This window comes from Elgaria multicarinata, chromosome 2, assembly GCF_023053635.1.
Source record: "Elgaria multicarinata webbii isolate HBS135686 ecotype San Diego chromosome 2, rElgMul1.1.pri, whole genome shotgun sequence".
NCBI classification, from domain to species: Eukaryota; Metazoa; Chordata; class Lepidosauria; order Squamata; family Anguidae; genus Elgaria; species Elgaria multicarinata.
The window spans coordinates 179545101-179565648 of NC_086172.1; the positions used below are offsets into that span (position 1 = coordinate 179545101).

At 46.1% G+C, this 20548-nt stretch overlaps 1 protein-coding gene across 1 annotated transcript in view; it reads right to left on the bottom strand.

Moving 5' to 3' along the window:
* Positions 1-19144, bottom strand: part of DDHD1 (DDHD domain containing 1) — a 44465-nt gene extending 25321 nt beyond the window's left edge. The window contains exons 1-2 of the mRNA XM_063118506.1: positions 18193-19144; positions 8543-8716 (exon numbers count right to left, since the gene is read on the bottom strand). Coding sequence (XP_062974576.1) covers positions 8543-8716; positions 18193-19144 — 1126 coding nt within the window. The remainder of the gene's footprint in view (positions 1-8542; positions 8717-18192) is intronic.
* Positions 19145-20548: the final 1404 nt, after the last annotated feature.

The following is a 20548-nucleotide window of genomic DNA, read 5'->3' on the forward strand; positions in this document are numbered from 1 at the left end:
ACGGAGGCTGTCTGCAAGCAACCGGCAGAATGAGCCCAGGGAAGGGAAGGTAAAGAGGAGAACGGCTGCGTTTGCTGTAGAACCCGAGTGGCTCACCTGTACCACGGGGCTCTCTCTATAGAGCTTTTATCAAAGGTACACAAAATTAGCTGGCCCTTGAAAAGACCAAGACACAAAAAACAAAAACCCATTACTGAGAAAATCTGATACTGTGCTGGTAAAATGCCCTATGCATACACTGAACCTCCAAACTGCTTTCATACCCTGGGCAGGTAGAAAGGTGGCCTAGGATACAGAAGTGGTAAATTCTTGGATGAGGTAAATTCTTGAAGTGGAAGACCATGAAGTATCATTATATCCATGACCTCAGGAATGGGAACAGTCAGACTGGAGAGGGAACCCCAGAGAAAGGTTTAAATCACTGTTCTTTGTTTACCTATGACTGAATATAGACAACTTGCACCTGAAGGATATCGATTTCAGCTGCTAAATGTGCAAATCTCTCCAAGCTCCTATAGCCTGTTGTGCTGCTTCTGATCATAGCGCACAGACAAGATATGGAAGCTGCTGAGTGAAAGGTTCCCCGAGAACTAGCACATTACACTACAGCTTAAGTCAGTTAAATCACGGCATGTGCAAGTATTAGAACTTGGCTGCAGTACAAAAGCCCCCCCAAGCAAACACACACACCCTTATACTGAAAGCCAAGATAAATTTAACAGGCTGCTGTTCTTTTACTCACTTGAGGAGCTAAATAACATGCTTCCCCCTAGACATCTGGGCTCTAACTGGGAACTTACCTGTCCTCAATATTGGGGAGGTATATAAATCAATTGCTGGAATGTCGGCTACAGACAGGAGCCAAACACATTATTACCTGAATAATTTCCTAGACCTCATTGATTCATAACAGAAGTTTACCTAAACATATTTTAGTTCTTAGTCAAGACTTACAGACCTAGATCTACAACCAATTAAATTATCTGATATTGGTGATTGCAAGAGTTTGATTATCACATTCAACACTGTAAAGAAAGCTTAGAAATGTCTTTAAATATAACCAATTCATGGTTTGTTCTTGGGTTAATTTGGGATTGTTTCACCCACGAGCAACCCCAAGTGTCCTTGTTTGGTCATCACAGAAACATCCTATGAATGTGGCATTCATAGGTTATTCCAGGAAACGGACAGCGGCTCATGTGCAATTCATTAATAAACCCATGAATTGCCACTGGACATCGTTGTTACATTAAAAAAAGGTCAATGCTGGTGACAACTACATATAAATACTGAGGATCATTTTTGACGATTCTTTTTTAAAGGAATGCTTAGCCTAGTAGATAATTATACTAGTTTCCAGAAAACATTCAACCCTTTTGTGTACATAGGACACAGCATTTAGAAGAAAAGAAGACACCCACCCATCCACCAGTGCTATTTAAATGTAGCATAACTACTTATTTTAGTTGGGGGGAAAATAACGCAAGCTCATAGATTTTGCCACAACTGAGAACCAGCACAAGATCCACTTAAAATGTTACAGCAGCAGAGAGTCACTTGTGTTCCTGCTTCTTTGTAATAAATGAAGTAACTCTGGAAATTGCACACAAGTGATTAATACTTAAGGTTGGGGCAGCAGCCAACTATTACAAAATGTTCCACGAAACTACAAATGGCCGCCGGTGCTCGTAATGGGCTTTCCTTTAATTGCATTGCAGGATCATCCGACGGGAAATGAAGGGGAGAGCTCCTTATTTATCTGCTTACTACATTTTTATCTGTCTCCACACCAAGGAGCTCAGGACAGCATCCACCCCCACCTCCCTTTTGTCCTCACAAGCAGCTATGAAGTAGGTTAGGGTGAGTGTATGACTGTTCCAGAGTTACCCAGTGAGCTTCATGGTCAGGATGACGAACCTGGGACTCTCCATCTACACTCAACCCTCTAATCTCGACACCACATCTGTGCCTTCATTCACAATCCTGCTTCACTCACTTCATTTAGAAAGCAGCAACTCCTGTAGTGGTCTGTAATCATACCTATTTAAAAACTGCCATTTGTTGTTCGAAATTGCTGCATTTCATTTCATTTCATTCCAAACAAAATATGCAACTGTCTGGGCTATTATTAACTTGGGGAAATGCCAAGACAACTTGTTCATTCTCTTTAATATCATTCAATACATCTGCCTGGATAGTAGCTATAAATAATTGATTACAATATAATCAACTGTTACAAAACAATGAAATGAAATGTTGAGTTTTAGAAATTAGTATAGGTTTCTCGGTTACTGTTCTGTTGAATTGATGGGTTAAATGCTCGCTCCTCAATTCTGCAGGAGGTACTACATGGGCTGCATATGGCAACAGATGCCGTAAGCACCATGTCTGATGGAAAGGCAGGATACAGATCAAATAAACAAAAAAAGGTCCTGAACGCAGAGTCCTTCTCCCAGTCCAAGAAAGCCCTTTCAAAACTTCTAAAATCCCAATTAACTTTTCAAGAATGGAAGTGGGATTTAGTTCCCTCCTACTCCCATTTCCTCAAGAAAAAGCGGATTGGCAGGATTGCAGCTATTTTGAAATGGCCCTATTTGCAAGGTCCCAACTGCTCCCCACGTAGATCAGGGTGTTAACCAACGTTAACCCAGTCAAATGGCCAACCCTAATAAAACTACAGAACTACCGTACACTCCAACACCAAACCTATGTGCATATCCTGGTCTATGGCTGCATGGCAAGCGCATAGGTAAATTGTGCTGTGGGCAGGATTTGTCACTTTATTGCTGACTTTTCCCCAATGTTATTCTATTCTCCTACACCGGTGCTACAAGATGATGAGTAGCACAAAACAGGCAGGCCAGCAGAAAGCTTCAGGTAAAGAATTCCTCTTTGGATTAGAGTTGTATGCTCTGAAATAGTAAGTGGGATAAGCAAACTGGAGGTTTTCTGAGGGCACAATTTGGCCAAGGTGATTCAGCTCCATGAATTGCTCTAGAGCAGCCTTCCTCAACCTGGGGCGCTTCAGATGTGTTGGACTGCATCTCCCAGAATGCAGCTCTGCTGGCTGGGGCCTTCTGGGAGTTATAGTCCAACACAACTGGAGCGCCCCAGGTTGAAGAAGGCTGCTCTAGAGCGATCTTGACATTGGCAACGGAAGATACATGTTCCATATTAGATGGAAATATTCTGCTAGCAACCAATCATATTTCAGTTTGGGATGTTGTTGTTTTAACTACTCTCTTCAACAATTTGGCAAGACCGATTATAGACCCAGTGTACACATTCTTGCCAAAGCCTGTGTTGCAACAATCAGATTTCTACTTGGAAGACCCTATTCTTAGAAAATGAAAAATAGGACTTCTATAATGTCACAGACTCAGCCCTCCGCAGCACACTTGGATCTTGGCCTTCTTTGGGAGTTGATAAAATCTCTGCCTAAAGTTCACCTTTAAGACTGCAACCCTGGCAATACTTACTTGAATAAAAGTCCCGATGAAGTCAATCTGACTTATTTCCAAGTAAATGTTTTAGGATCAGTAATACATTTTTTTATTATTATATAGCACCAGCAAACAAAGCAAGTTTTTCAAGATTTTTTTTGGACAATTTGTATTTCTTCTCTCGTCACAGAAGATTATTGTAGGGCTGCTAGTGTGATTCACCAGTAGATGCCTCATGTCCTGCTTTCAGGAAGGCTGGATGTAACTGAAATATAATCATGTGTATGGGTCACAGACAAATGTTTCCTCCAACGTGTATAAATCCAGCAGGCCTGAAGGAGGGCAACCAGGATGATCAGGGGTCTGGAAACAAAGCCCTATGAAGAGAGACTGAAAGAACTGGCATGTTTAGCCTGGAGAAGAGAAGACTGAGGGGAGACATGAGAGCACTCTTCAAATACTTAAAAGGTTGTCCCACAGAGGAGGGCCAGGATGTCTTCTCGATCCTCCCAGAGTGCAGGACATGGAATAACGGGCTCAAGTTAAAGGAAGCCAGATTCCAGCTGGACATCAGGAAAAACTTCCTGACTATTAGAGCAGTACGGCAATGGAATCAGTTGCCTGGTGAGGTTGTGGCCTCTCCCACACTAGAGGCCTTCAAGAGGCAGCTGGACAACCACCTGTCAGGGATGCTTTAGGGTGGATTCCTGCATTGAGCAGGGGGTTGGACTCGATGGCCTTGTAGGCCCCTTCCAACTCTGCTATTCTATGATTCTAAGGGCAGGCTAGCCATGATTCATTCCCACTATACAGAGACTGTACCAAAGTGAAGGCTTATCAAAAGTGGGCTCAAGCAGTAAGGCATATTTTATTTGCAGAGAGCTTTGGCTATTGGGCAGTAGAGAAATACAATGAATAAATATTATTGTTTAACACAACCTTATATTTTCCAACTTGCCTGGCAGCCGTAGGTAACAAGGACTTCCATGCAGTTGAGTGACCTGGCTAGCCAGCCCACATAGCCATAGGGGGCTGCTAAAAGGCATTTCTATGCTTAGCCATGGAGGAAGAAGGGGTTCTCTCTCCTCTGCACCGGTATGGAAATGTAGACTACTAGCCTCTCAGATTATTGACAAGGCCAGGTTAACAAGTTTTTCATCTGTGAAACATATGTACCGTATTTCTTCAATTCTAAGACGCCATCGATTGTAAGACGCACACTAATTTCAGTACCACCAACAGAAAAAAAGCTTTGATTCTAAGGAATAATAAATGACCTGCAATTCGAAGACGCACCCCGTTTTTAGAGATGTTTATATGGGGGAAAAAGTGCGTCTTAGAATCGAAGAAACACAGTATGTAAATCTCCATGCAAACAAATCTTAAACTAACTGAAATCTACCCCTGAGACACCGCTCAAGAATTACAGTGAAGCTGGATCAGGTTGTAACAGAAAGCATGCAATTACTTAACAGATGCAGAAAACACTTCCAGAACCATCAAAAGACTCATTTACTCTGTAATGTCTGCCCAAAATCCCACCCTAAACTGTTCTCTTCCCATACAAATCTGCAACAAGAGTCAAACAATTTTACTAAGATGTTAAAATCTGCCAAGTACTTTGTTTACTGGAAATAAAATTGCAGACAATGATGACCCCTAACATTCTTCTGCTGTTGGGTCTCAGCCTGACCCCGGGGGGGGGGAGGGGAAGGACCTTTGTGAGAAACATCAGCCTTGGTGGATGGGCCAAATAGCCAATTGCTGTCTCTCTGCTTTCTTCTGGCAACAGCCTACCACTAAAGCCTCAACCTGGCAAAGGAACCTAAGCAGGAAGATTGAAGAAAGGGCGGATGACAGAGCAGAAGGGGGCAGCAGGCAAAAATTATGCAGAGCATGTAGCAAATAGCCAGAGCTGTGCCACTCTACAGGGCACACAAACTTTGTGCCAGCTCTGCTACTGGGCTTGTTCACAACAATTGACTGCACAAGACAAATGAGTCAATTACAACCACTTGATAGGGTTTAACACAATCTCCTAGGGTTGAGCATTTGACTGAGCGAAAGAGATTTAGTTAACTGTCTCGTCAAATATTGATCAAATATTTTTTTAAGCACTGACTTTACTGGAACAAAAGAGATGCTTTAATCAACAGATGCAATACTTAAGCTAATTACAAGAACAAATTAGTTGTTATTGTTAAAACAATGAAATTAACTAAGAAAATGGTAATGAATAATTGTAACTTCTAAAAATGTTAGGCAACGTTTCTATCAACGTGAGCAATCATGTTCCCATTTGGAGATGCCTGAAGTTATAGCAGGTGGGTGGCAGAATCAGTTTCATTATGCTGCTAGGTTTGCCCCCAACTGATGCAGTGCTAGGGGCAAAGAGTCTGCTAGCTAATTACACCATCACAACATTTAAGAAGATATGCTGCCACCTACACAGCGACATTCTTGGTTTTGTGGCAGGGTGGACTGAAGAAAACCCTGATTTAAATCAAGTTTGCCATCTTTTTGTAGATTTTCTGTTTGGGGTGTTCAAACAATCAGCAGGGGAAACAGCGAAGCGCTGGTTGTCTCCCCTGCCACTGCATGTGACGGTCACGCAACTGGGATTGCCCTAATTTCCCATGCTACACAGGGGGTTGCTGTGTCATCTGAACCCGGCACGGGCGTAATGAATTTTCACCCACCCTACAAACCTTACTGCAAGCCATGGGTTGTATGGTGGGTGAAAATTCACTACACCTGTGTGCGTTTGGATGACGCCGCAAACTGTGACATGGGTAATCTCAGTTGTGCAACCAGCACGCACAGGGGAAACAACCGACAATGCACTGTTTCCCCCACGGACTGGCTGAACCTGGACTCTGTCTTTCATGGACATAGCTCTGCTCTACTGCCACAGAAGCATAAAAGGACAACGATCCTATTTAGCCTTGTCCTTTACACATGTGACCTTTAGCCAGAGAAACTGAAAGCCCAGAAATTTCAAGAAGCAAGAGCTGATAGTTAGGCCGGATGGAGACATTGTCATGAGATGCATGAAAAACTGAAATGAATGTTTGAGTGGTAGGTAATTCAATGTGTAAGTGTGACGGAGCCACAAATTCATTTTTATGAGACTGAATATAGGTTTAGCATGTTTGTGACGAGGTTTATATGTAACTTTTTTAAAAAATGAGAAGCTAGTATTTTATGACTCCTTAAATTTTTCTTTAAAAATGCAATTTAAAAAAAATACTGATTTAAAGTTTTAAAGATCTGATAATTTTTTTTTTAACTCACTGATTTTATCTACTCTGCTCTGTGTAATATTTGACTATGATCAAATAATCAGTAGGGCTGTGCTCCGCTTCTCCTCAGACCAGAGAAGCAGAAGCGGATCGGGGGGCTTCGCCTCCCCTTAAGGCGGAGGTGAAGAGGATCGGGGGAGCAGCGGAGCGTTCCGGAGCGGATTGAGGTGAAGGCGGATCCTTCGCCTCGATCCGGAGCTCCGCAAAAAAGATAAGGGGGGTTTACCTGGCCCTGCCGCCGCCCATGCGGCGACGGAGGCAGAGCCAGGTAAGGGGGCAAGGGGGAGGCGGATCTTACCTGCATCCGTCCGCAGTCCCACGGCTGCTTCAACTGAGCCTGAGGACTCTGTCTGAGTCCTCGGGCTCAGTTGAAGGAGCCGCGGGTCCGCGGACGGACGCAGGTAAGGGGGAGGAGGGTTTACCTGGTCCTGCCGCCACCGCCGAGCCAGGTAAGGGGGTCTTAGCTGCGTCTGTCCGCGGTCCCGCAGCTGCTTCAACTGAGCCCGAGGACTCAAACAGGAAGACTAGGCCGCAACTGCGGCCTGGTCTTCCTGTTTGAGTCCTCGGGCTCAGTTGAAGCAGCCACTGGTCCGCGGACGGATGCAGGTAAGGGGGAGGGGGGTTACCTGGCCCTGCCACCGCCGCCACAGAGCCAGGTAAGGGGGAGGGGGGGTCTTACCTGCGTCCGTTGAGGCCTGTCGCCAGCTTCACTAGAGCCCGCGGCTCAACCAGGAAGTGTAGGCCGCAATCAGGGCCTACAGTTCCTGGTTGAGCCGCGGGCTCTAGTGAAGCTGGGACGGGACGGACACAGGTAAGGGGGAGGAGGGCCTTACCCGGCGCCACTCCCCGCCGCTGCGGAGCTCCGATTCGGAGCCGGAGCTCCGTAGCGGAGCGGATCCTAGACGGATCGGGAGCGAAGAGGTTCGGGGGGTCCATGCACATCCCTAATAATCAGTCAGTATCTGACCAGCCTTATTATTGCTACCCGCCAATCTGCAGTCATCACTAATCAAAATCATGGCATGTCAAAACTCACAGTCTAGCTATGCAAATACAGCATTTTGTTCTACCACAGATTGATGCAAAGAATACAGTACAAAAGCATGCAATTCTGTTAACTGAAAATTAAGACTGACTGAAAATTAGGAAAAAATGTCAGTTTTCGTTTCACCTCGTTGGAGCGAAGTTTTTCGGGGTCAAAAAAATGTATCTGGGAGGACTTCTATGAATACCATACCTTAAAATGACGCCAACAAAAATGCTTTAAAAATTATATGAGACAGAGAGACACTGGCAAAAAGCCTTATTCACCATGGTTAAAGCCATGGTTTAAGGTGTCTTCTGAACACAGCCTGGGTTTCTGGCTTAACCACCACCGCTAAAGCCATGGCTTAAGGTGTCTTCTGAATGGGACCTATATGTTCGTCTGCTACATACCATTATCGATAATAAAACCAAGGGCTTTTTAGATATACTTGGGGGATTGCATATAGCTGAGGGGCAGAGCATACGCTGTCCATGCAAAAGGTTCCAGGTTCAGTCCCTGGCATCTCCAGGTAGTGCTGCAAAAGACCTCTGCCTGAAATTCTGGAGAGTTGTTGCCAGTCAGAGGAGACAATACGGAGCTAGATGGATCAATATTGAACATGATAAAAGACAGCTTTCTGGGTTCCTAATAATGGACAACCAAAGCAAGTAATGACTAACCATGCAGCATACACAAAGTATGAACGGGAAAGTTTATGACTCCCGTAAGAAGAAACATATGACAGCACCTTTCGTGCAGCAATCCCTTACCCTCTTTTCCATCTACAGGTTTCGATACTTCCATGTCAAAGTTCTCTTGCATCTGCTGCCCTTTGAAACAGCTGAGATGTTCCTGTTCTATCAGATTACTTTCTTCTTCTTCTAGAGGTTGCCATGTGCCATCAACAAACCACTGCCCACGCATCACAGGAATCTTTTCAGATTCTGAAAAGGCAAGAAACACAGTAATTTTAGAATGTGGCATACCATATAACAAAGCAAGAAAATCATATTGCCTGGGCAAAATAGGAATGCATCTGTGGCACCGTTTGACTGTTCCGATCCCCAACATCAATGTCCAGAGACAAAATGGAGACCACTGCAAATAAACCTGATTCTGAGTCTTGCAAATATTCTTTGAATCCATGGGACCAATGCTGCTTATGGACGGTTTCATAAGCACAATCAAAGAGTTCTGAGACCCTAAAAGAGCAGTTCCAAAGCACGAGGTGGTGGTGTAGACAAGGGCAACAGAGCGGGCATCTGCAGCAAGGTTGGAACCAAAACCACAACGGGAAAAGGGCGCAGCCTGCAACACAGGTTCAACACCGAAGGAACTACGGCAGTGGTAGCTAAGGACTTCAGTACTGAAGATGCAGAACCAAGGTGACTGGGTTTGAGGCTACAGTAGAAATAGTAAGTGTTAAAGGCAGGTGTAATTGGAGTTGGAGCCTTTGAAACAATAGCTGTTGCAGAGTAGTGGTGATAACGGTCTCAGTAGTATGGTGAACAAGACTTGTTTCAGTACTTATGCTGGGGCAGCAACAAGCATCATAGCTGTCAAAGGCTGCAACCTGGGTTTGGAGGTTTGTCAACCGGTTCTGGTTGGGGTTACACTCCCCCTGAAAGACTGTGTTTGCAGCTTGGGAATGCTTCTGGATCCACTGCTCCAAATGATAGCCCAGATAGATGCGACGGCCAGTAGTGCCTAATATCAGCTTCGGCTGATATGCCAGCTGCGCCCCTTCCTAGAGTCGGAAGACCTAAAGACGGTAGTACACATGCTGGTAACTTCGAGGCTCGACTTCTGCAATGCGCTCTACATAGGACTACCTTTGTGCCTAGTCCGGAAACTTCAATTAGTCTAAAACATGGCAGCCAGGCTGGTCACTGGTACACCTAGGGTTGACCACGTTACACCAGTTTTAAAATCTCTTCACTGGCTGCCAATTAGTTTCTGGGTGAAGTATAAAATGTTGGTTATTACCTTTAAAGCCCTACATGGTTTGGGTCCAGGCTACCTGCAGGATCGCCTTCTCCCATACAATCCCCGCACACTCAGGGCCTCTGGGAAGAATCTACTTCAGTCAACCAAAACTAGGCTGACGGGTATTACCCAGAGGACCTTCTCTTCTGCTGCTCCCAGACTGTGGAATGGCCTGTTGAAGGAGATTCGTCATCTTGACAGTCTTTTAGCCTTTAAAAAAGCAATAAACACTGATCTATTCTGGCAGGCCTATCCAGTGAAAGTTCAGAATGTTTTTAGAATGTTTTAATCATGTATGCTATGTTTTAAATCAGTTTTTAATGTGTTTTATATTCACTGTTGTTCCCTGCCTCGATCCACGTGGAGAGGCGGGTAAGAAATATATTATTATTATTATTATTATTATTAATATCGTTCACCCCTTGAGGTATAGGTGGGGGGCGGGCACATAGCAATTCCAACAATATGAAGGGGATTTGGATTGGCAGTACTGAGACTAGAGCTGTGAAGGCTCAGGAAACAAACATAAAGGGGGGAGAATTTGGAAAGCCCCTTTTCCAAGGATTGTTCCCCCCGCGAACAAAACTAAAGCGCTCTGGATTATGAAATATTTTTATTTAGAATAATGACTGAAATATATACATTGGCAATGACTGCCAATAAAATAAAACCTCTCTACCTAGAAGAAACTCAGGAGTTTGCTATGGCATACGACACGCTGCATCTCATCATGGCTTAAACAGAGGCAGCAGAGATCGTGCAAACAGGGTCATTATAATTTATGCTCCTAAAGCAGCCTTCCCAACCTGGTGCCTTTCAGATGCCTTGGACTACAATATATAGCATTCTTGACCATTGGCCATGGTACATGGAGTTGATGGGAGCTGGCCCAAGATATATTGAAGGCATCAGGTTGGGGAAGGCTGTCCTAAAGCAATGAACTGACTTTAGATCCACAAAGAGTTCTAGAATGTAAGTGCTGCTTCTTTTTCAATTTTACCAAAATCCGCCCCCACCCCCCAGAAAATTTTACACCTCTAACAGTAACCACATCTTTAACCAACCCCTGTGGCTGGTCATAATCTTGATGGCAATATTGTCTGGGTGACCAAGACTCCTTTGATTCTAGAAAATGTCAGGCAACAAACAGTGAATGGGAGCAGCATTGTGAGGGCCTTGGCATGCAGGTCAGTAAAAGGACGCAAACAATCCAGGGCACTCTCACAAATTTCTCCTTCTGAAGTAGATCCAATTGCATGGATCTCTGCAGTCACTACAGCTTGATGTGGAAGTGCATCCTGTTCGGTCCCTAGTATCAGTGAATCCAAGATGTGCCTCATCTTAGTGTAGAATTGGGCGATGTCAGAGCCTAAGAGTAGGGAGGACTCTTTAGAAAGGAACTGTTAATTGAAGAAGCTGCCTAATCTTTTCTTAAGTGTTGCTGGATGAGACAATGAGGGCCCTTTAGTCTTTGGATGTCTTAGTGGGCAATGAAAAGTCCAGCTGCATTGCTTGTGTAGTTGGAGCAGTCACAGCAGCGAAAGACCCAGGAAATGGTATCAAGGCCCTCAGTCCTGAAAACAGGTTCACACCTCTGGCAGGCGCTGCCTTCGGCGAGCTAAAGGAGCGCCTAGATTGCTTGACAGCTGCTGAGCAGTTGCTGCAAGAGGTGTGGAATAGTGGATGCCTTGGTCTTAGCCATGAGGAGTGCGTTTTCTGAAAGAGCCACTCTTAAGTCTGATCCTACACACCTGCTTGGTAAAGTCCCAACAGTTCTGGTACAAGTCAACTATGTGCCCAAGTAGAAGAGACACAAATTGTGTCCATTTGGGGGAGTTTACTTCCACCAGCAGAGCATTTGTAGAAAGGCCCCCAAAATGGTGAGAGGTGCACGAGATAAGTGAGAGAACAAAAACACAAGATGTAATAGGCGGAACTGAACCAAAATGATGAAATATAAAAGTAGGCATAAGCCATACCTATTGGAGTTGAGTGGGAGGAGCACCACGTTCAAGGATACCTCCTGAAATTATTATTATTATTATTATTATTATTATTTATTTATATAGCACCATCAATGTACATGGTGCTGGAAAGGGGCTTGTTTCTGTATTTTATTGCATTTTGTGGGTTGCAAACTGCTTTATGTTTTCTCTTCAAAGTGTGGCATAACGAGTAATGACCAAAAATACTCAATACTCATACTGCCTATTGTTAATTTATGACACTGTATTCCTGCTTATTTATATTCCTTCCTCTCCTACACCTTTATATTTCCTTATCAGCAAAGGCCTGCAATTGAAACCCATTAGACAACAAAATCCTCAGCTAGCATCCTCCCTGTAGCTGAAAAAATTAAGATGTTGACAATTTCTGTAAAAAGCATTTAACTGCAGTGGTAAAATTCCATCCAACCCATTTGTAGACTATTTTGCTATACCATGCTGGAGGAAGTCTCCACTTACAGGAATCTACTGTGTCAGCAGAAAGAATCTATATCAAGCCTGGAAGAGAACAATGTCTCTCTTGCACAAAATAAAATAAAAGATGATCATGTAAATAGATAACAAAAAACTAAATTTAGTGGAACCAGAACTTTTTATGTCTGCAAACCACGAGGGAAAGCTGCATTAATCAGAGCAACAGAAGGGTGGCCAAGCAAGAAGATGACCATGTCACATGTGAAAGCTCAGGGTTAAAGAAACAGTGCACAATTCTACTTATTAAAATTTCACTGCCTCCTTGAACACAGTGTGTTGGACTTATATCCAAGTGGATATGCATAGGTTTGGTCTGAACGGGAGAAGCAGTTTTCTGTCACAGTGAATAACCCACGAACAGGGTTGTTTTGCAAAGTGGAAGCAGGCTAGTGGTGAGGAGCCAGTATGCACACTTGTTTCCACACAGTTACAAGCACTCATGTTTTAAATATCCCATAGGTAGTTGCTATGTGTGAACCAAGACACAATGAAAGATATAGACCTACAAATGAGCAGATAAGGTTGTGCGTAAGTACAATTATGGATGATATACTAGGGACTAGCTGCAAAGACACTCCCCAAAGTACCGGAGGTCAAAAGACTAGCTGTGATTTTAGTCCAGTAAACTGTTACAGCGACCCAAGACAATCAGGTCACTACTACTTTAATATTACTGGGATGCTTTTGTGTCAATACCCTTAATCTTCTCAAGGTCACATGGTTATTTCTTCCGTTGGTACAATGCTGCTTTTGATGCCAGCATCTGGGAACCTCTCTTTCTAAACTCAGAAATCTCTGTGAACAGCATATGCAGTTACTTTAAACATCTGCCACTCAGATTGAATGCGAAGGCAAAATTGCTTCCAAAGTGGAAGTAATACAGCAGGCTATCAATTTCAGTCTCTCCTGCCTTCTGCCTATCCCACCCTCTCCCTCTTAGGACAGGTATTGCTTTCTCCCACTCACAACCAGGGAATTTTTCTCTCCTGCTTCTTTCCCTCACATATCCATGCCACCCGACTACCCAACTACTCCATCAGACTCCACTGTCTCCTCTTCCTAGAGGATAAATGGACATAATACTGAGCACTGTAGTCCCAAACATCAGCAGGGCAACAGCTTGAGGAAGGCCACTTTTATGGAAAGCATAAAAGTTCCTAAAGTAACATTATGTATAACTTGGGTTGCTCATAAAATTATCGTCCTATTTGAAAATTGACCAGAGGGAACATCAGCAAATGGTCCCTGAAATGTTTGAATCATCCTAGAAGCCAGAAGCAGCAGGAAGAACTGGAGGCAGAGGAAGACAAGTCCAGAAACAAAAGGACTCTGTAGAACAAAAACCAAACTGTCAAGAATGTACATTTTTCTTCCATATTATGATATGGTAACTCTATTCACATGTTGGAAAACTGAGCATGACTTGGAGCATCCCTAAATGGAATTATATGAAGATGGCAGATGTGCAAGTCTCCTGGTGGGTTAGGAACAAAGTGCCTAAAATGATGGATAGTAGGGAGGGGGGGCAAGGGAGAGTAGAGCTTGACTGCCCTTACCTACACTTTTCGATATAAAAATCTGACTCACCCCCACTTTACACATGAACAGGGCAAATGAATGAACAAACATGGTTGCTCATGTCTAGGTTCGCTGAAAGATTTCAGTTAATTTCTGCCTAAGTCAAGAATGGTGCATTGATGCATTTGTTAAATGTATAGCCCACCTCAATATATGAAGTGGAGGTATGCTACAGATAACAAGGGCAACTGGAAGGAAGAAAAGGGTCTTCCTTCATTGTTAGGATAGTGTGTATGATGTCCAGCTAAGATGTTACCTCACGTCCTGCCTTTCTATGGCTGTTGTCTGCATAAGTCATGCGTCTTTCTTCTTGTCATGATGATCGATGGTACTGACTTTCCCCTCACAAACCTGAAGCATACTGCAGACTAATGGAATTATGCATGCCCCGTCCGCATACTCTATATTAGACTTGGCATCAGGTTGGGACAAAACAGAATTATTCCCTTTCAGCAACCTGTTACCCTAACAACAAGGGTGAAATTCACATAACTTGGTGCTCTAGGATAAAGCAATTTCCTGCTTAAAGTCTACAAAGACCTCAGTTATTGGAAAGGGCCAAATGTTTGGCTCACAAGACAATTTGCGTAAAATTCTAGTCAAGGTTTGCTGCACATCTCAGCTGGACAAATGCTAATCAACTCAGATCCTTTACAAGTTCCCACTGGCAGGTAACTGAAAGAAAATGTCTTAGACATTTGTCTGTGAACCGCCCAGAGAGCATCAGCTATTGGGCAGTATAAAAAATGTAATAAATAAATAAATAAATAGACATGCAAACCAACAATTAAACTTAAATAAACCATAAATAGAAATAATAATAATAATAATAATAATAATAATAATAATAATATATTTCTTACCCACCTCTCCCTTTGGATCAAGGCGGGGAACAACATTAGTGCAGGAATCAACACATCTTTTAAAAATTCTTGATTTTACATTAATCTGGGTAGGCCTGCCGGAAAAGGCTAGTCTTCAAAGCTGCCTTAAAATCACAGAGGGGGTTAATATTACGAATCTCCTCCGGCAGGCCGTTCCATAATCCAGGAGTGACAGAAGAAAAGGTCCTCTGGGAAACTGATGTCAGCCTAGACTTGTCTGACTGAAGTAAGTTCTCCCCAGAGGACCTGACTGTGCGGGGCAGACTGTATGGGAGAAGGCGATCCCGCAGGTAACCTGGACCCAAACCATTTAAGGCTTTAAAGGTAGTGACCAACACTTTGTACTTTGCCCGGAAACTAATCGGCAGCCAGTGGAGTGATTTTAATGTTGGGGTAATATGCTCACCCCTAGATAATAATAATAATAATAATAATAATAAATGTATTTCTTACCCGCCTCTCCTTTTAGATCGAGGCGGGGAACAACATTAGAACAGGAATCAATACATCTTAAAAATTCATGATTTAACATTGATCTGGATAGGCCTGCCGGAAAAGGCTAGTCTTTAAAGCTGCCTTAAAATCACACATAGAGTTAATTTTACGAATCTCCTCCGGCAGGCCATTCCACAATCTGGGGGCGACAGAAGAAAAGGTCCTCTGGGAAACTGATGTCAGCCTAGTTTTAGCTGACTGAAGTAAGTTCACCCCAGAGGACCTGAGTGTGCGGGGCGGACTATATGGGAGAAGGCGATCCCGCAAGTAACCTGGACCCAAACCATTTAGGGCTTTAAAGGTAATGACCAACACTTTGTACTTTGCCCGGAAACTAATTGGCAGCCAGTGGAGTGATTTTAATGTTGGTGTAATGTGGTCACCCCTAGGTGTACTGGTGACCAACCTGGCTGCCATATTTTGAACTAGTTGAAGTTTCCGAACTAGGTACAATGGTAGCCCTATGTAGAGCGCATTGCAGAAGTCAAGCCTTGAGGTTACCAGCGCGTGCACTACTGTCTTTAGGTCTTCTGACTCTAAGAAGGGGCGCAGCTGGCGTATCAGCCGAAGCTGATAGTAGGCACTCCTGGCCGTCGCATCTATCTGGGCTGTCATTTGGAGCGACGGATCCAGGAGCACCCCCAAACTGCGAACACAGTCTTTCAGGGGGAGTGTAGCCCCATCCAGAACTGGCTGACACACCTCCAAACCTAGGTCAGAGCCCTTGACAGCAAGCACCTCTGTTTTGTCTGGATTCAGCTTCAGTTTGTTTTTCCTCATCCAGCCCATTACTGCCTCTAAGCATTCATTCAGAGGAGACACACTATCCTTAGCTGATGCTGTTATTGAAGGCATAGAGAAATATTACTTGTCCTAACTTTGAAAAGGTAAGTTCTGAGTACTCCTGGCCCATGAAGGGCTAGGAAAAGTCGAGATTCTGGAAACCCAGTCTCTTAAATGGTGACAGACTGGAAAGCAATAATAAGTCCCCTTCGGCCCCCAATTTCTCAAGGAAGCAAATTCCCACACCCAGAGAATAATATGAGAATAAAGCACAGGAAGTGGGAGTGAAAACCTCATCAAACTACCATGCCCATCACAGGTTGTGCACAAAAGAGAACAGGCAAGTCTCCCCCACCAAATTAGGAGACAGTGGTTATGAGAAGGGGATGGGGTGGGATACTTTCCGGAAATACAAACCACCTCCTTAGGATTGCAATGAGAAACAGTCAGAAATTAGTGTGTATGTGAGAGAGTGTGCGTGTGCAGAATAGAAAGTTTTCTACCCTTCATTTTGCAAGAATAGCAGGAGTATAAGTGAGTGGGTGTATATGACTAAGGTTCCCCTTCTGCCTGGATGAGAGTTATAGCTTCAAGCAAACAGGCACTAAGTCAGGGTGGGCAATTTGTGGTCTTTAAGATGCTTTGGCCTACAACCTCCATCAGCTTTACCCAGTACAGTCACTGGTAACAGATCACAGGAGTTGTAGGCCAAAACATCTGGAGAGCCACAAGGTGCCCAGCTATGATGGCCTTTGAGGAACAAGGAAGTAGCACACAAGAGAAAATTGGGGTTGGCCAGCTGGAAAATGGGCAGGTGCAGAACCTCTCTGCCACAGGTATATGGTATTTACTTTTATATTGTATTTTATATTATGGTTTTATACTGTTGTTTTACACTTTGGTTTTAATTTTTGTGAACCGCCCAGAGAGCTCCGGCTATTGGGCAGTATAGGAATGTAATAAATAAATAAATTTCTTCTGTGAATGCTTGTGTAACCATAAGCACTGTCAAAAGTAGACAGATGATTAACAAAGGTATACATGACCGGGAGAAGTAAAACTAACAAGGAAAAATTATACTAGATGGGAGCAGTGGTAGAAACTCATGGCAATGTAGGCCAGAGGGGGCGGGGAGAGAGAGAGAGAGAAAAGAACCTGACACCAGAACAGAGTGCTGACAAGTGCTTAAACTGTAACTATTGTTTGAGAAACAAAGAATGAAATAGAAGGGTCAAGAAAACACTCAGTGGCGGTGGGTATTTAGGGAATGAGCGGTGAAAGAGGAGTAAAAAGAACGGGGCAACAGGGCAAGGATCAAGGAGATGTTGACCTAATAATACGTAAGTATTACAGAACCTCACCTGGGTCTATAATACTTCTGTTGCAACCTTGTAATGGTTCATTTAAAGAACTTCATAGAATCATAGAATAGCAGAGTTGGAAGGGGCCTACAAGGCCATCAAGTCCAACCCCCTGCTCCATGCAGGAATCCACCCTAAAGCATCCCTGACAGATGCTTGTCCAGCTGCCTCTTGAATGACTCTAGTGTGGGAGAGCCCACAACCTCCCTAGGTAACTGGTTCCATTGTTGTACCACTCTAACAGTCAGGAAGTTTTTCCTGATGTCCAGCTGGAATCTGGCTTCCTTTAACTTGAGCCCGTTATTCCGTGTCCTGCACTCTGGGAGGATCGAGAAGAGATCCTGGTCCTCCTCTGTGCGACAACCTTTCAAGTATTTGAAGAGTGCTCTCATGTCTCCCCTCAATCTTCTCTTCTCCAGGCTAAACATGCCCAGTTCTATCACTTTCATAGCGGTCCTAAGGCGACAGCAGCAAGCTCTGGTGAACGCCGGGTGACTTTATTCGGACATGCTAATCAAGAGTTGTTTCCCATCCTGTTCCTATGACCCACCCACCCGTTGATTAGCGCGTCGTGGGAACTCAGCCGCCCTAGTCAACGTGCATGGAAGGATGTGCCGTTGCCTATGCAGGTCGACTGGGAGATCAGCCACCAGTGAAACCCATAGGATTTACTCCCCAGCAAGCGTGCCCGGATTTCCAGCACCTCGGCCGTTTCGTAAGTAAGAGGCGACGAGGGGATTCGTAAGTAAGAGGCAAAGGGGAAGAATAAGCGCAGGGCAGCTGCCGAAGGATGCTGTTGCTGCTGCTGCGTTTCGCGGTGAGTGACGAGAAGGAGGCGGCGTTGGCGACTTACGGTTCCAATAGACCGGGTAGCACTCGGCGTTGGCGACGTCCACCTCGTAGAGGCCCCCGCGGACACACACCGGCTCCGGCGACAGGGTGCCCGGCGGCGGGGCGTCGTCGTTCTCCGGGCTGCCTGGGGCGTCGCCGGTCGGGTCCAGGAGCGGCAGGGCCCGGTAGGCCACCTCGATGCGCAGCGAGTCGTAGCCGATGAAGGGCTTCCAGCTCTTGCGGTCCTCGCGGTAGAACCAGCGCACCTCCTCCGGGCCCAGCTCGCGCACCACCTCGTAGCCGCGGGCGCCCACCGAGGAGGCGGAGGAGGCGCGGCCGCTCAGCCCGCCGCCGCTGCCCGTCGCTCGCGCGCGCTTGCGGGGCTCCGGCCCGCCGCCGCCGCCGCCGCCGGGCAACGAGAAGCCGCTGCCGGCGCTCTCGCTGCTGCCCAGCCCGCCGCCGCCGCCGCCCAAGTCCTGCCTCTCGTCGTCGTCGTCGTCGTCTTCCTCCTCGTCGAGGTCGTCGTCGTCGTCGTCGCCCTCCTCCGCCTCCTCCTCCTCGCGGCCCAGCGCCGAGTACAGCACGGCGCCGCCGCCCGCCGCGTCCATGAGCGCGCCGCCGCCGGGGTCGAGCAGCAGCAGGCGGCTGCTGCGGTGGCCGCGGCGCCGCCGCCGCCGCTGAAGGGGAGACGCCGCCGCCGGGTGGCGGTGAGGCGGGCGGCGGTGCGGCAGCGGCCCTTCGGCCAGCTCCGCCCCGGCCGCCAGTTCCTCAGAGCCCGACGACGATGACAGGGCGGTTGGCGGCGGCGGCTTCCCGTCCGCTTCTACTGCCTTCGCCTCAGAGTCGGCCAGCGGCGGGCCCTCCGAAGCGCCGCCGCCGCCGCCCCGCCGCTTGTGGAAGCCGCCCACGCGGGGGCTGCGCAGGGCGGAGGCGGCGGCGACGGCGGCCTCCTCCTCCTCCTCAGGGCTCTCCATGCCGCGACGGCTGAGGAGAAAAAAAGGTCCGGCAGGCGGCGGCGGCGGCGGCGCCACACGCGCGAAGCCGGCCGGCCTGCCTGCCTCCCTCAGCTCCCGGCCCAGCCACGCCCTGGCCCCGCCTCACGCGCCGCCTCCAGGCCTCTCTCGCGCGCGCGCGCCTTAGGGCGGGGGAGGCCAACTGGCGCAAGAACCAGACCCAGGAGCCGGCGGCGCCGGCGCCACGCCCACGACGGCAAGCGGTAGCCAATCAGCGGCGCGCGTCTCCCTCGGAAGTCGGTACCACGTTGTTCCAATCCGGTGTGGGGGGGGAAGTCCTGCTTGTTGGGGCATGACGGGAGTTGTAGGACTTCCCCTCCCCCCCTGGGATGTCCGTGCCACGACGTTCTAACCCTAGTCTTGTTTAGACAAGAAACAAAAGTCCTACAACGCCCAGCATGCCCCAGTACAACACCCTGGCATGCTCGGTGTTATAGGGCTGTTGTTCTGTCTAACCACGCGCAGGGCAGGATTGCACCGTTAATTATTATTATTATTTATTTCATTTCTATACCGCCCAATAGCCGAAGCTCTCTGCGCGGTTCACAAAAATTAAAACCATGAAGAGCATAATAAAACAACCAACAATTTAAAAACACAAATACAAAATACAATATAAAAAGCACGACCAGGATGAAACCACACAGCAGAAATTAATGTAGGTTAAAACATGAAATTAAAATAGCAGAGTTTAAATTTAAGTTAAATTAGGTGTTAAAATGCTGGGAAAATAAAAAGGTCTTCAGCTGGTGACGAAAGGAAAATAATGTAGGCGCCAAGCGAACCTCTCTGGGGAGCTCGTTCCACAGCCAGGGTGCCACAGCAGAGAAAGCCCTGCTCCTAGTAGCCACCTGTCTCACTTCCTTTGGCAGGGGCTCACGGAGAAGGGCCCCTGTGGATGATCTTAAGGTCCGGGCAGGCACATATGGGAGGAGGCGTTCCTTCAAATAACCTGGCCCCAAGCTGTTTAGGGCTTTGAATGTTAATACCAGCACTTTGAATTAATGTCCGCCCCGGGGAGCTAGGGCCCTATTTACGCCAGAGTAAGCATGGATTGGAAAACTGAGGCGCATGAGATCATAATGGTTTTATCTATCTGTCAGGGATGCTTTAGGGTGGATTCCTGCATTAAGCAGGGGGTTGGACTCGATGGCCTTAGAGGTCCTTTCCAACTCTGTATTTTATTTATTTATTTATTTATTACATTACTATACCGCCCAATAGCCGGAGCTCTCTGGGCAGTTCACAAAAATTAAAACATTCAAAGTATAAAACAACAGTATAAAACCATAATATAAAATACAATATAAAAGTTCAACCAGATGAAAACAGCAGCAATGCAAAATTACAAATTTAAAACACCAA